Genomic DNA, 16,572 nt, shown 5'->3' with positions numbered 1-16,572 from the left:
CTGCAACTCCCCCCCATCAGTCTCCCCCACCCATCTCTGCCCTTTTGGCTGCCCTGCGCCCTTGCGGGGCGGCAAGCAGCCCCAGAACTGTGTGGCTCTGGGGCTGCTTGCCACGCCCCAGGAAGCCACAGCTGCCTGAACCACAGTCACCCTTGCCACCTCTGAGACCCCTCCTGCCGTGCCCTGCCCTGCCCACGCCACCCCAGCTCACCTTCCCATCGTTTTGCAACCTCTTGTGTGCAGCCAGTTCCAAATTGCAAGCGCTTCTCCAGGAACCGGCTTTGAGCAATTGTTATAACAATTGTAATAATTGTTATTGCCCCTTCGCACAAAGCTGGTTCCTGGAGAAGCCGCTTGCAACTAGTGCGAAGGGGCACAAATTCAGTTAAATAATAATTATGATTGTTGCCCCAAAGCTGGTTCCTGGAGAAGCCACTTGCAATTTGCGTGAAACTTTAGAAAGGTTGGTGTGGGGAACTGGGAGAGAAAGCAGCTGGGGAGTGAATGAATGGTGGGGCACGAACGAATGCTGCTGCTTGCTGAGGCTTGCCACCCCAGAAGGGAGGGTGCAGGGTGGCCAAAAGGTCATAGATGGGGGGAGATAGGTGGGGGGAGTTGGCTTGGGGCTGGGAGGGACCAAGCGCGAAATAGCTTGGATTGGGGTGGGTATCATTATTATTTTACATCTGTCTGCGTTTGTTTTACTTGAATTTCATTTTTGTAATTATTTGATGGTCTTTATGTAATAGCACCACACATGATTGGATGGTATTTTTAAAAAAATAAATGAATATGTAAGGAATTGTTTCTCTTTTGTTTGGGGGGAAGGGGTGACACACCAGCAGAGTCAAGTTAGGCATTTTCCAAATTTCTGACATGCTGAGCCCAGAAGGTTTGCCATCACTGATATAGAGGCACTAGGTGACCCCATGTTTTTATCAGATCCTATGTTCCTGCAGTAAAGTCATGTTATAATGTACACTTCTTTTGTAAGTCCTATGTATCATTTCCAGAGGAGCCCAGTGATTACTATAGTTGTGCAGGCACTTTTGAAACAGAAGTGTGATATGGGTACAGTGACCATAGGGCCTGTATAAAGGACAGTCCTTAATTTCAGAAAGCTGTCCTTTAGGTTTATTTAATTTAATTATTTATTTTCTTGGCTTTGCTCTTGAATTTTCCTCTGTAAAGCATAAACAATTTTTTTTTAATGGTTATGAACCTCTTTCAGATTTGCACCCTTCTCAGGTTTGTCCTTTATTTTTTCCAAGAAAATATGGTCACTGTAGATGAGGGCCTACTGAGCCCTACTCAGAACTACTTGGCCATTTTGGATTTAGCTGTTCAGATAAGATGCTGCGAAGTGCTGTGCGAAAAGTTTTGAATGTAACCGTCTCAAACTCTAAGCAGTTATTTTGAGCTCAGAACTGGGCTGTTTTTTGCAACAAAAACCATGGTCTTGTGACACCTTAAAAATGATTGACAGAACTAAAATATCACAAGAATGAAAGTATACTTCTGTTTTGCATTCTGTATTTGTAGCATACTGAAGATGTGTTTTTTTAAAAAATACTTGCTCAGTGGTAAGGCTTTATTTTTGAAGTGGGAAAAAAGTGGACAGGGAAACTGCTTTATGCTTAATCATTTTATTGGTCTATCTCGCTCAGTATTAATATCAATATCAGCACTGACTAGCAGGAACTTTTCAGGGATTTAGTCCAAAAATTTTCTAATCCTGTCTAAAAATACTAGGAATTAATCTTGAGACTTTCTAGTTCTGAGATTTGTCACTCCTTTGCCACCAACTGTATCAGTTACTAAACTCCTATGCGGTAGTTATTTGAAGAAAAAAACCTATTTATTTATATCTCAGCTATATATGAAAAAACATTAATTATTAAAATATTGAAATATTCCAATTTTGAGCTTTGTTTCAAGAAAGTTAACTGATCAGAATCAATAGTACTTCATAAAAATAGGTTTGGCATTGGATTCTGGAAATCTATGTGGGCCAAATACAATTTCCACAGAAACACACTTTATCCTTCTCTGTCTTTCACTAGATACATATTTTCAAGCTGAGTCATCTTTTCTCTTATTTTTGATATGAAACTTATTCTAGATCATATATTTCACTGTCAAAGTAAAAATCAGAAAATCTAATCTAGCTGCATAGTGTGCATTTTATATTTCTCCCCACTGGGGACAATTGATCCATCTACAGTCAAAATGGTGCCACACCTGCAGAGATAAGATTGGTGCCACCTTAATACTCTTCCGAAAGGCCCTGAAGACATGGTTTTGCCAGCAGGCCTGGGGATCCCAGGTTCATGCAGAGCCCATCAAGTGGTTTGTGTGAATATTTATTTATTTATTTAATATTTCTATTACTGCCCATCTCTCCAAAAAGGGGGACTCTGGGCGGTTTACAGTAAAATATATATTGTTGCCGCCAGGGGGGTAGGGGCGGAGTGGGTTTGGTATCTGGGGTTTTATTTTTGTAAGCTTCAGTATCCCTGCTAGCTTAATGTTGAGTATTTTGTTTAATTATCTTTGCAGATTGCCACACAGATGTCTGTACTGATTGCAAAAGTTGCTAGGCTGGATTGTCCTAGACAGTGGCCAGAACTTATTCCTACACTTGTAGAATCTGTTAAAATTCAAGATGATCTTCGCCAACATAGAGCTTTACTTACCTTCTATCATGTTACAAAGACTTTAGCATCTAAACGGCTTGCTGCAGATAGAAAACTTTTCTATGATGTAAGTACAAAACCTTATTTTATCAGGCATACTGTTTCATTGCTAAAGGTGTGCATAATATTTCAGAGTTGAATAATTTTGAGTTCAGAATGCCCCTCTCAGGAATAGGATGTTTTGGCCTCTTTGGGTAAGTTCTAACCGTGAAATGTTACTGTTTCAAACTCCAGATGGCCATTTTTATCTGGAAATGCTTTGGGTGAGGTCAGAGCAGCTTTCTTCAAAATTGAAGAGTGTAATTTCAAGCTAAAAATAATTCAGATTAAAACATTTTGCACATTTCTGTTTATTTTTTCTGTTCCTCAAAAAGAACAGAAATCTACTGTTCAAATTTAAAATATATTTTTAAAACCTTTATTATAGTTGATGAGGCACATTGGCAAAATATATCATTCTGAAGATGACTTCATTTAGAGATCACAATCAATTGTTGTTTATTCGTTTAGTCGCTTCCGACTCTTCGTGACTTCATGGACAAGCCCACGCCAGAGCTTCCTGTCGGTCGTCAACACCCCCAGCTCCCCCAGGGACGAGTCCGTCACCTCTAGAATATCATCCATCCATCTTGCCCTTGGTCGGCCCCTCTTCCTTTTGCCTTCCACTCTCCCCAGCATCAGCATCTTCTCCAGGGTGTCCTGTCTTCTCATTATGTGGCCAAAGTATTTCAGTTTTGCCTTTAATATCATTCCCTCAAGTGAGCAGTCTGGCTTTATTTCCTGGAGGATGGACTGGTTTGATCTTCTTGCAGTCCAAGGCACTCTCAGAATTTTCCTCCAACACCACAGTTCAAAAGCATCGATCTTCCTTCGTTCAGCCTTCCTTATGGTCCAGCTCTCGCAGCCATATGTTACTACAGGGAACACCATTGCTTTAACTATGCGGGCCTTTGTTGTCAGTGTGATGTCTCTGCTCTTAACTATTTTATCGAGATTTGTCATTGCTCTTCTTCCAAGGATTAAGCGTCTTCTGATTTCCTGACTGCAGTCAGCATCTGCAGTAATCTTTGCACCTAGGAATACAAAGTCTTTCACTGCTTCTACATTTTCTCCCTCTATTTGCCAGTTATCAATCAAGCTGGTTGCCATAATCTTGGTTTTTTTGAGGTTTAGCTGCAAACCAGCTTTTGCACTTTCTTCTTTCACCTTCATCATAAGGCTCCTCAGTTCCTCTTCACTTTCAGCCATCAAAGTGGTATCATCTGCATATCTGAGATTGTTAATGTTTCTTCCAGAGATTTTAACTCCAGCCTTGGATTCCTCAAGGCCAGCTTGTCGCATGATGTGTTCTGCATACAAGTTGAATAGGTAGGGTGAGAGTATACAGCCCTGCCGTACTCCTTTCCCAATCTTAAACCAGTCTGTTGTTCCGTGGTCTGTTCTTACTGTTGCTACTTGGTCGTTATACAGATTCTTCAGGAGGCATACAAGATGACTTGGTATCCCCATACCACTAAGAACTTGCCACAATTTGTTATGGTCCACACAGTCAAAGGCTTTAGAATAGTCAATAAAACAGAAATAGATGTTTTTCTGAAACTCCCTGGCTTTTTCCATTATCCAGCGGATATTGGCAATTTGGTCTCTAGTTCCTCTGCCTTTTCTAAACCCAGCTTGTACATCTGGCAATTCTCGCTCCATGAACTGCTGAAGTCTACCTTGCAGGATCTTGAGCATTACCTTACTGGCATGTGAAATGAGTGCCACTGTTGGATAGTTTGAACATTCTTTAGTGTTTCCCTTTTTTGGTATGGGGATATAAGTTGATTTTTTCCAGTCTGATGGCCATTCTTGTGTTTTCCAAATTTGCTGGCATATAGCATGCATTACCTTGACAGCATCATCTTGCAAGATTTTGAACAGTTCAGCTGGGATGCCGTTGTCTCCTGCTGCCTTGTTATTAGCAATGCTTCTTAAGGCCCATTCAACCTCACTCTTCAGGATGTCTGGCTCTAGCTCACCGACCACACCGTCAAAGCTATCCCCGATATTGTTATCCTTCCTATACAGGTTTTCTGTATATTCTTGCCACCTTTTCTTGATCTCTTCTTCTTCTGTTAGGTCCTTGCCATCTTTGTTTTTGATCATACCCATTTTGGCCTGGAATTTACCTCCAATGTTTCTAATTTTCTGGAAGAGGTCTCTTGTCCTTCCTATTCTATTGTCTTCTTCCACTTCCGCGCATTGCTTGTTTAAAAATAATTCCTTATCTCTTCTGGCTAACCTCTGGAATTTTGCATTTAATTGGGCATATCTCCCCCTATCACTGTTGCCTTTTGCTTTCCTTCTTTCTTGGGCTACTTCTAGTGTCTCAGCAGACAGCCATTTTGCCTTCTTGGTTTTCTCTTTCTTTGGGATGTATTTTGTTGCCGCCTCCTGAACAATGCTGCCAACTTCTGTCCAGAGTTCTTCCGGGACCCTATCTACTAAGTCCAGTCCCTTAAATCTATTCTTCACCTCCACTGCATATTCCTTAGGAATATTAGTGAGCTCATATCTAGCTGATCTGTGGGTCTTCCGTAATCTCTTTAGTCTGATCCTAAATTGTGCAAGAAGAAGTTCGTGATCTGAACTACAGTCAGCTCCAGGCCTTGTTTTTACCGACTGTACAGATGTCCGCCACCTTTGGCTGCAAAGGATGTAATCAATCTGATTTCGGTGTTGTCCATCTGGTGAAGTCCATGTATAAAGCCGTCTCTTAGGTTGTTGGAAGAGAGTGTTTGTTATGCAGAGTGAATTGTCTTGGCAAAATTCTATCAGCCTGTGTCCTGCTTCGTTTTGTTCTCCCAGGCCATACTTACCTGTAATTCGAGGTGTCATTTGACTGCCCACCTTAGCATTCCAGTCTCCTGTGATGAAAATAACATCTCTTTTAGGCGTGTTGTCCAGTAGGTGCTGCAGATCCTCATAGAACTGCTCTACTTCAGCTTCTTCAGCATTTGTGGTTGGGGCGTATATTTGGATCACTGTGATGTTAGATGGCTTGCCCTGAATTCGAATTGAGATCATTCTGTCGTTTTTTGGGTTGTATCCAAGCACTGCTTTAGCCACTTTACTATTAATTATGAAGGCTACTCCATTTCTTCTGTGGTCCTCTTGTCCGCAGTAGTAGATCTGGTGGTCATTTGATGTGAAGTGGCCCATTCCAGTCCATTTCAGTTCACTGACGCCCAGAATGTCTATCTTTAATCTTGACATCTCACCAATAACCACATCCAATTTGCCCTGGCTCATAGATCTTACATTCCAGGTTCCGATGGTGTGTTGATCCTTAGAACATCGGATTCGCCGTTCAGCACCAGCACCGTCGGCCGCTAGCCGTCCTTTCGGCTTTGAGCTAGCTGTGTCATCACGTCTGGGGCTAGTTGAGCTCATCCTCTGTTCCTCCCCAGTAGCATTTTGACCATCTTCCGACCTGGGGGTCTCATCTTCCGATGGTATACCGACATATCTCTGGTTGTACTGATCCATTTAGTTTTCACGGCAAGAATACTGAGGTGGGTTGCCATTACCTTCCCCAGGGATCGCATTTAGTCTGACCTCTCTGTCATGACCTTCCCATCTTGGGTGGCCCTTCACGGTTTAGCTCATGGCATCATTGAGGTGCTCAAGCTCCAGCACCACGACAAGGTAACGATCCTTTGCTGAAGTCACAATCAATAAACTTAGTAAATTTGTCCAGTACAGAGGGAGTCATGTAATAACTGAAAAACAAAGAGTGTCATGTGGGCCTCAGATTTACTTCCCCTGCAGTAAATGTTCCTCTTTTTCCTCACCGTTAAGTGTAGTGTAACATTCTGTCTGCACCAAGATTAATATTAACTAAACTGGATTAATTTCCAGTTCTGGTTTTAAAAAGAACCACTGAATGCTATTCTTATAGCAAAAATATTACTAAGATTAATAAGAAAAGAAAGAAAGAATACAAATCCTACATTGTTCTTAAACCATGTTAAGTAATATGGCATGGAAAGACATTTATTTTCAGTGTTAGGATAAACAAAGCTAAATGTGATTGATTTTTAATATATTTGTAGGACAGATCACTTTTATTTGAAAGGAACTTTATATTTTTAAATTTAACACATGTGAGTCTTTATATAACAGATTTGTCTTGCTTTGCAGCCAACTGTAGCTGAGTTCAGATGCACACTTAATGTTGGTTAAGAAAAAATTACTTTTAAATATTGTACTTGCATAATGCTGTATTTAATAAAATTTATATTATAGATACAGATTAAATACTAACATCTTTTTATTTACTTGTTTTACTGTACTTTTTTAACACCCAGCTTGGTTAGGTTCCTGGCAGTATAAGGAAGCATTAAAACCAGCAACGAAACAATATTATGATAAAATGGCCATCTACTCTATTGATCAATCATTTACATCCTGAAAACCTGCTGAAATAAAATGGTTTCACTGGTTTGTGAAAAGATAATAAGAGTGGCAGGCAAGCCTCCAGAGGTAGTGAGGTTGAAAACATGGTGGCAGGCACAAAGGAAGACAGCTTTTGGGTCCATACTTCTTTGTACCCATGTAGGGATGGACCTCTCATCAGCCTGTCCCTACATGTAAGCAGAATCCACTTGGAGCAGATGGTTCCTAAGGTACCCTAGAGCCAAGCTGTGTAAAGCTTTAAAAATCAAAACAGCTCTTTTGGACCTGGAAAGTTATTGGGAATCAGTGTGGTGACTGACGAATAGGCTTTGAGGATTTGAATGGATAGAAGCAAGCTCAGACTGGATTCTAGAATGAAGGAGTACATTATGGCTACAATTGAGACATCGGCCTTAACTGGGCAAAAACACTGCTGGCCATGACCTCCCCCTGCTGTTCCAACAGGAGCTGTACATCCAGGAAGATCTTCAACTTTCAGTCAGATCCTTTGGGGCATGGTGACTCTATCCAGTGCTGAACTGGAGTGCCTCTGGATCAACAGTCATTCCAACTTTCTGAGATTCAGTCTGACCTTGTTTCAGCCCATTCGAATCTTCACAGCCTCCAGACCCTGGGTTAGGTTTTTCACTGCTTTCCTTGCTACCTATTTCAAGCCACCACTTCTACCAGATTCATATAGATGTTAAGAAGTAGAGGAGAGAGTCCTGTGCTCCATGTTGGAGCACTCACTGATTTCACTGCTCTTAACCCCAGTGGAAACTGCCCACTAAGGTAGCACCACAACTTGGTGCCTCCAGCCCCCAACTCCCATAGTTGCTTCACTAAGTTGCCATCCGATGGCATCAAAATCTACTGAGAGATCCAAAAGAACCAAAAGGGTTACTCCCATCCTCAAAGTCCTAATTGAGATCATTCGCCAGAGTGACCAGTGCTGTTTCTGTCCTGTGCCATAGATCCAAAGAATCCATATCATTTGAGGTCCTTAATCGATAAGTCACCACAATCTTCTCAACTATCTTTCCCCAAAAGAAGTTGGAGACAGGGTGGTGGTTCTCAAATAAAGCTTCACTGAGAGATAGCTTTTTGAAGAAAAGACATACTACTATTGACAACTGGTAGCATCACACCCTCTCTGAAAGAAGCATTAATCACATCTTAAATCCAACTACTCCTGTTCCCCCAGCTGGCTGAAGGACTGACATAAATCCAAAGGATAGGTTGTGTTGTTCATGCTGCAGAGGACCCTTTCCACTTCTTCAGTTTCTACCAGCTCAAATATGTCCCACATGAAATTGCAAAATATTGCCTCATCACATTTTATTCTGTCTGCATGGCTTCTAACTCGAAGTGATTTTGTCCTAGAAGAATCTTTTAAAACCATTACAGTGGCCTGTTAGAGGCATGACTCCAGCATTTTTACCCAATAGGGAACAAGTTCTTAATAAAGGAGGCAGATGCATAAATGCAATAAGAATGAAGAAATGAATCTGTTTCGCTGCTCTAATTGTCATAGTGCCTGTGTGGAGGTTCATACCTATGATCAGTCATATTGACTCCATATTTACACCGCCATTGCTCTAGAGATATGTTCAGATGCTTCATCTCCTGAAATTCTTCAATAAAACAAGGAGCACCCTGGGTTCTGCAGCTGATTAGCTGCTGCTCAGGTGCAGTTACTTCCAGTTCCCTGACCATCAACTTATTTCAACAGGTGACCAGATGCATGGGTTAACTGCCTGACAGATTGGTGGGAAACTCCTCTTATCATGCACCTGGAGTGCACTATCTAGTGTATTCCATGGGTGTCCTCAGCTTCCTGCTACTTTCATCATCACACATGCACAAAAGATGTCAGCCCTAAAAGGTAGACCAGACTAAGAAACCAATGCCTTATAGGTTTAAGCCTACTTTTATTGGAACAGTTATAGTAACAGAATATTGCAAGTCTGAATGTGACTCCCCCTTCCTCACTTTATCTTTGTGTGAATTAGGGAAGGGCTTGTCTGATACATTTTCTCAAATTAGTTTTGTGGAATGGACTTAAGCCCCATTTGTCTGATTGTTGCCTTGGTAGTGACTCCTTCTCTTGTCCTTCAAGGCTATTCCTTATTCCTTCTACATCAGGGGTGGGGCTTGTGGGGGCATACTGCTTTTGTCAGACCGACAAACACAAACCCTGGATGCTGCTGATGGGTCCACAACTCATGCAGAGGTCTGGGACGATAGTTATGTATAGCTTGATCAGTACCAGTGGCATTGTCCTCCGCTTTCAAATCTCACTGCATTTGCTCCAAAAAGTTCTAGGTCTTACACAGGATCATCAGCATAGGTAGGTGCTGAGGTAACCTTGCCATTGAGGCCATGAAATATGGACTACACTGAACTCTTTTCTCAGAGCATGGAGACTGAAATCCCCCAATAACAGGGGAAAAAAGGAAGCCACAGTTCAAGCACAGTTCAACGGGTAGTCCCAATATTAACATCCCCCAAATGACAAAGCTCTGATGTGGATCTCAGTATAAATTATAATACTCTCAGTATGAACCCACAGTGGAATGATTGGGGCAAATGCTATTCTACACATGGGGTTTGGTTGTGATTATTTGTAACCATGGATCAGATTCCCTTAAATACTAACTTTTAACTATCAGTCAGTCTTTGTGAGAAAGCTTTTTTGAAGAGAAGTATCATATGGTTCATGATCCATAACTATAATCAGAGTTAGGATTTTATCAATTGCATTTTACAAATCTTGCATCAAAATCTATTTGAATAGGTATGTGACAGCACTAAACATTATGAGGTGCTTAAGTAAAATGTTAAAATCTTTATTTCCTGTTTTGTAGATTTTATCTGCAAAACTTGCCATTTGACATTTATTCCTTCAACTATACATAGATCTTTTCCAGAGATATCAGTAATCCCAAACTGTAGATAATTCCCAGTAAACCACAATTTTTAGCTATGATTTTAGGTTGGTTTAAGAATCTTCTTTTTTGAGAGGAATGACAAACCTGGTTTCTCAGTTCAGATATTTTATACTAACTGGCATTTCAGCTTTCTGGTTTGTCTTAACTTGGCAAGTATCCCAGCTGATTGAATCCCTTAAGGTTGTGAGAGGTAAAATATCAAAAAATCCATTGCATTCGTTCAGGCTTAGTATAAGAGCTCATGTTGCTGTTTTGATCCTCGTTTGTATCCAATTTAACTACTTGTTAGTAAAATTGCACTCCTGACTGCACTTATTTAAGAAATGAACATCAGCTTGCTAAATAAGACTTATACTGGGTAAGTATGCTTGTGTGTCCCAACAAATGGACCAAGTTGCTAAGTTAAATTTCCTAAGTTTGTTAACTTGTATAGTTGGATTATAGCACGTTGCCTTACTAAAAACTTCCATCTACATTTATTTTAACTACCAAGTTTTTTATTATTATTATTATATTTCTGCAGTTAGCTTCTGGAATTTATAGTTTTACCTGTTCCTTGTGGAATCATCATACAGATACATTCCTTCAACAAATTTGTGTTAGAGATGAAACAGCTATGACTAATTCATTAGAAAGAACTCTCTTATCGTTGAAAGGTAATTGACAAAAAAGTTAAATTTAAAATACAGTATCAACGTGAATGTATGCTGTGAAATACAGTCTCAGCTTTTCATCTTTAGTGTAGGATATTCAGTTGGTTTAAAAAATTGATTAGTCTCTCAAGTTAAAAAAAAATCTTCCATGTTTCTCAAATTATCTTTTGATCTTCAAAGATAATTCAAAATTACACTGAACTACTTTTCAGTATTTGACATTTTTTTAGCTTGACCTGATCACACAGATATTTAATAGCATTATGTAAACTTCTCCCTTTTTAAATGCTAAGTATAATATAGTGTTAAATTTAGTTTTTTCATGCTTTATATCTGTAATATATCCCCTCCTTTGGGGGGGAGATGGGCGGTAATAAAATTTAACAAATAAATGTGGTACATCCAAGCACTATTTGTTTCAAATTGCTTATCTACCGAATTAGTATAGTCTTTGTTCTAAGTTGGTTATGTATTTTGGCTAGAGCTATGGTATACTGCCTTCTAGAGTATTTGAAAGAGTTGATTTGCAAAGTATATTAGCATGAGTGAAGGCACTAAGACAGCACAGTTGCTATGAAGGCTGTCTTTGCATACACAGACAATACTCCTGCTGGGACTGTGAAGTGAAGTTACTGTGTGTGCACAGACATATGCAGATAGCCTTAATAGGAGTCTTATAAGCCTTGCAAAGAATATAGCAGCTTTAACACTTTGAGGAGAAGTGCTTTGTTTACTATGATAGACTTTGCAGAGCAGAGTTGCTAGGAGTTAGGCAGCAGATAAGTTTAAATGATATCAACAACAACCTTTTCCGACTGCTTTTCACAGGCCTGTTGAGTTGTCAGGCAAGGATAAATTGGTGAAAGAATTCTATGCTCTCTTGTAACAACAAAATCATTAAGAACATTCTGAATTATTAAGATTAATGGGTTTTCATTTCTTTGCTAGTTGTTTTGTAAATGAACTACAATGCTAAAATTATCCTGACAAATGTCAGAAGCTTTCAAGTTATTTGATATTGAAAAACTAAAGTTGTAAGAAAATGTTGTTTATTACATGATGATCATATTTAGACATTAAAGCTGGCCTTTTTAAAATGTTCCTATGTGAATGAGCAGTATGCTGTGGTATGCTTCACAGTTGTTAAGCTTCTCCTCTCTCTCGGGAATAGCTAAAGTTTGTGTGAGTGGGAATGCTAGCTTGTTTCTCCCTAACAAGTCAGTTGGTTGTTCACAATAATATGGAATTAAAGAATACTTCCTTACTGTGATGTCTAAAACAAGGCCAATGAATAACTTTTATGAGATAAGTAGTATGTTATGGAATAAGAATGTTTTCATTTTTCAGTGCTTCGAAAATTGACTGTTCATGGGTTTGTGGAGCCTCATAAAAACATGGAGGTGATGGTAAGTACATGCTTTATTTTTTACAAATCGAATAGCTATTCAAAAGGGGTAAAATACTGTATATTCTTAGATGTCTAAAGCCCTGTTTGGGCATAATGATAATACCAAATTCTAATTGATAAGGGGTGATGAGATTGGTCACACATACTCTTACAATGCTTCTGCTTATATTTTCTTGCTGCACAAGTGGTTAAATAAATTTGGAAGGTTTTTTTCCCATGGGTTGTACAGCAGTATGGTAGAATTCAAATTCTGTCTTGTTGGAAGAAAAAAATTAAGAGATCCTTGTTCAGATGTTTTTTGGGCATTTGGCCTTTGAATAGTGTGCTACGTATAGCACTCCACAAGTAGATGGGCAGGTAGAATGTAGATAATTCTTAAAAGAACTATATTCCTTGTATAGTTAATAATTTTCTCCTTCTGTCACATTAAAAATAACAGTTTTATGGATAATAATTTCATGAGGGGCTTTTAAGAAATCAGAAAGTGTGGTAGTAGTACCTTTTCCAACTAACACATTTATTAAAAAGACATAAGCTTCTGTGAGCTGCAGCTCATTTCATCAGATGCATTGCACATGACTGATAGTCACTCTGCAACTGATGAAGTAAGCTGCAGCTCACAAAAGCTTATGTTTTTAATAAAATGTGCTAGTTGGAAAACATGTTACCAGACTCTTATTTGTTGCTACCATAGACTGACATGGCTCTCCTTCTACATTGTCTAGGAAGGGCTTCGCTCAAAGGTTTGGCTTGTACTTTGTGTACTACTACTATAAAGAGATATAGGTTTACTGGTTTGCTAAGCTGTTAACAAACTGACAAAGGGAGCCCAGCAAGATTGATCAAGTACTGAGCACCAGCAAGCTTGCTCCTCTTGATTAGCTAAAATTATAGCCAATTCTGCCTTATTACTTTATCTAAACTGGAGCCAGTAGGGTTCAAGATGTTTGGAAGTGTTATGTTGGACTAAAGGATGAGAACTGCTGTTTAGCTGATAATTTTAAGAATGATCTACATTTGCTTTATTCTATGTACCCTGTTTTTTTTTCCCCTTACCTGTAGCTTTGGTGCTTTTTAGTGCAACAATTAAAATTATCCCTGATTATTTTTTAGGACAAATGTAACACAATTTATGTCTTTTGTTTTTACCTCCTCTAGGGATTTCTTCATGCAGTATTTGTACGACTAAAACAATTTTTAGAATGTAGTAAGTATTTTAAGACTTTGGGGATACAATTCTGTGCATGTATACTAGGGACCAATCCTATTGATTTCAGAGGTTTGAGTTTTTAGTAAACCTGTTTAGAATTTTCTTTAAGCTTCTCCTCTAAAATTGCCTCTTAATGAAATATTTTGTTATTGGCAACAGTTGTGGCATAAACAGACAATTCACCTAAATAGTTTGCTTTCATATTGTAAAAAAAGACACAGCAGTTCAGGTATGATCCTAATATATATTAAAAATAAATTTTGAAATTTCTTGTTAAACATCAGTCCAATTTATGTTCTGGTTGTACTTAATAGTACCTTGCCTTCCATTAATATCTAAAGAATTGTGGATCTAAATCTTTAATTTAACTTAAGATTTAATTGAAAAATCACTAATGGCAAGTTTACTTGAGATCTTAAATAGTACAGATCTTAAATTAGAAACATTTTTAAGTGTATACATCTCTTACTGTATAGTCTTTCTAGCAGTTAATTAATATTGTTAGTGCAGTGTTTCCCCATGCTGCAGATTGGGGATTAAGGCTCAGAGTATTTGGCTTGTGTAAGGCTAAGTAGTGTATCCATGACAAAGGTGAGATTCAAACAAAGAATTTCCTAGATCTGTTTCTTAAATACTATATTATGTACATGGAATATATGCATTGCTGACCATTTATTTAAGATGTTAGTCCTAAGTATATGATTCTACTGCTGCTTCATTCCTAATTTATATATTTTGCTATATTAGATAAATGTGAATTTTTTGCAGCAAAAATTTAACAAATATGATTGATTTGAATTAAACTTATAGCTCTGTCCTTATGCATGACTGATATTTTTGTATTTAATATAATCTAAATTAATTTTATCTATCAGGTAGAAGCATAGAAACAGATAATGTCTGCAGGGATCGGCTAGAAAAGACTATAATTCTTTTCACCAAAGTGGTAAGTTTCAGTAGCTGTTAATCTGTTGAAATTTTTTAGCTAAATAAATTCTTAAGATTTTTAGCAACTTTTAATGTAACAGCTATGCTATTACAATAATCAAAATTAGTACTCATATGAGAAAGTGCTGTCTTACAAAATATAGTTTGGATAAATAAAAAAAACATAAAGCTTCAGTGAAGAGAAAACTGTTGGGGAGAAATTAGATAGGGCCCTACTAACCATTTTTATATCTTCCGTTATAGATGGAAAAGGAAGAAAATTTCTTTTTCCAGTCTGTCCATTGCTGATCTGTTGTTTGTTCCTTAGTTCAGCATTGGTCTGTGACTAGCCTTCAACCTCTCATTTCCAGGTGTACTTTCTACTTCATTTCATTCTATTACCTTCTTATGGCTATAGTGCTTATTGATCTTCTTAATCATCAGGGCTCTCCTCCTCTTTTGACCTCCATCTTAAATCCTCTGTTCAATGCAGGACCACGTAGAGTGTATTGTAACAGTCCATCCATGACTACAGCACATGTTGTGATAGACCATCCATGATGTGATCAAGACATGATCAACCATGAGAATTACCTACTGTTGGATGTCCTCCACAGTAGCAAAAGAGTCTTCATAGTATATCCAGTGTTCCTTTCTCTTCTTGCCAGGATTCTTTCAAAAATTACATCTCGGAAGTTACTATTTTCATGTTAAGAGAAGCTCTCATTGACTCTAATGAAACATTCCTTTAAACTATAAATAGCAGCTTCTGAGGTGTGATTTTTGTCAGGACTGAAGCAAGAAGAAAGGTACTTCCTTGTACCCTTTGAATAAGCTTTGTTCAGCTGCAGCTGCTTTCATATAACAAAAGTAACATTTATGAATTGCTTTCATGTAATTAGTGTCATGACTTATAACTTATTCTAAGAGTATTCTGTCATCTGGTCTACTTCTTTTCTGATTCTGGACCAGACTAGGATATGTTGGAATGTGATTAAGATGATTTCTGGATTCTCCTGTCTCTGTTTTACTTCTGCTTAAATACATCTGTAAATATAACTTCCAAACATAAGTGAAAAATCAAGGTTTTTTAAAGTTTTTAACCTTTTGCAGAAGGGTACTATGAAAACAAATTTAAAAAAATACTTCAATTTTATTGGGATTGTTGAATGTTCACTTAAGGTAGGAGCTGGCTTCTTACTAGCAGTCAAGGAGAATACAGTATTTATTTTTCTTTGAATTCAAGAGTTTTACATTTAAAATAAAATAAAAATAAAAAAGTGTAATTTGATCTGACTAGTAAACGAAGCATGCTTCTTGCTTAATTTCTGGAGTGTTCTCAGGATCTAAACCCATTGACAGCTTTGTTGAGAGAAGGTGCTAATATAATAATACTTAATTTAATAAACCTGTTTCTTGAGCTGTATGTCAAAACCAAATAACAAAGTCTTCTTAGTGAGTCTACTAAGCAAGACAATACTTTAAAATTGTTTCAAATATTTGAAGCTTCAGGATACTTCATTATCTGTAACAAAATTTTCCATTCAGTTTTATATAGTTGTTGAATTTGGGAACTGTTGACTTTATCTTCTAGAATTATTTTAATCATTTATACTCTATTCTTGAACTGGAAAGTCTCCTATTCTGAAATTAGAATTATTAATGAAATCATTTATTAAACTTTAAATGCGAAATATGCCTATTGTACTTTAAAATAAACCATTTGGTATTCTGAGAGCTGCCCATGTTACTTTTAACTCTTATTATTATATTAACCATTAATGTTTTTAGGGTGGTATTCTCTTATATATATTTTTTCAACTTTTAGCTTTTAGACTTCTTGGACCAACATCCGTTTTCATTCACTTCTCTAATTCAGAGATCACTGGAATTTTCTGTAAGCTATGTTTTCACAGAGGCTGGTGAAGGAGTTGTTTTTGAGCGTTTCATTGTCCAGTGCATGAATCTGATTAAGATGATTGTCAAAAATTATGCTTATAAGCCATCCAAAAATATAGAAGGTAATTTGTTTTTTTTTTAGTTCAGTGGTATTCATAATTGCTTAGTCCTTTCTAATATGTTAGTAAAATACATACTTTCTTTTTATGAATTATTTTACTGCAGATAGCAGTCCTGAAACTCTTGAAGCTCATAAAATAAAGGCATCATTCTTTACATATCCAACATTAATGGAGATATGCAGGCGGTTAGTCACTCAGTACTTCTTGCTAACTGAGGAAGAACTAACAATGTGGGAAGAGGATCCTGAAGGCTTTAGTAAGACATC

The 16,572-nt window shown here is 37.9% G+C and overlaps 1 protein-coding gene across 1 annotated transcript in view; it reads left to right on the top strand.

Annotated features, from left to right (window-relative positions):
* Positions 1-16,572, top strand: part of IPO11 (importin 11) — an 89,719-nt gene that overhangs the window by 10,851 nt on the left and 62,296 nt on the right. The window contains exons 5-11 of the mRNA XM_063295607.1: positions 2,560-2,763; positions 10,611-10,743; positions 12,088-12,146; positions 13,307-13,355; positions 14,234-14,304; positions 16,114-16,306; positions 16,410-16,562. Of these exons, the coding sequence (XP_063151677.1) occupies positions 2,560-2,763; positions 10,611-10,743; positions 12,088-12,146; positions 13,307-13,355; positions 14,234-14,304; positions 16,114-16,306; positions 16,410-16,562 (862 nt within the window). The remainder of the gene's footprint in view (positions 1-2,559; positions 2,764-10,610; positions 10,744-12,087; positions 12,147-13,306; positions 13,356-14,233; positions 14,305-16,113; positions 16,307-16,409; positions 16,563-16,572) is intronic.

Source organism: Candoia aspera, chromosome 2 (genome assembly GCF_035149785.1).
Source record: "Candoia aspera isolate rCanAsp1 chromosome 2, rCanAsp1.hap2, whole genome shotgun sequence".
Taxonomy (NCBI): domain Eukaryota; kingdom Metazoa; phylum Chordata; class Lepidosauria; order Squamata; family Boidae; genus Candoia; species Candoia aspera.
This window is presented reverse-complemented; position numbering and strand designations above follow the sequence as displayed.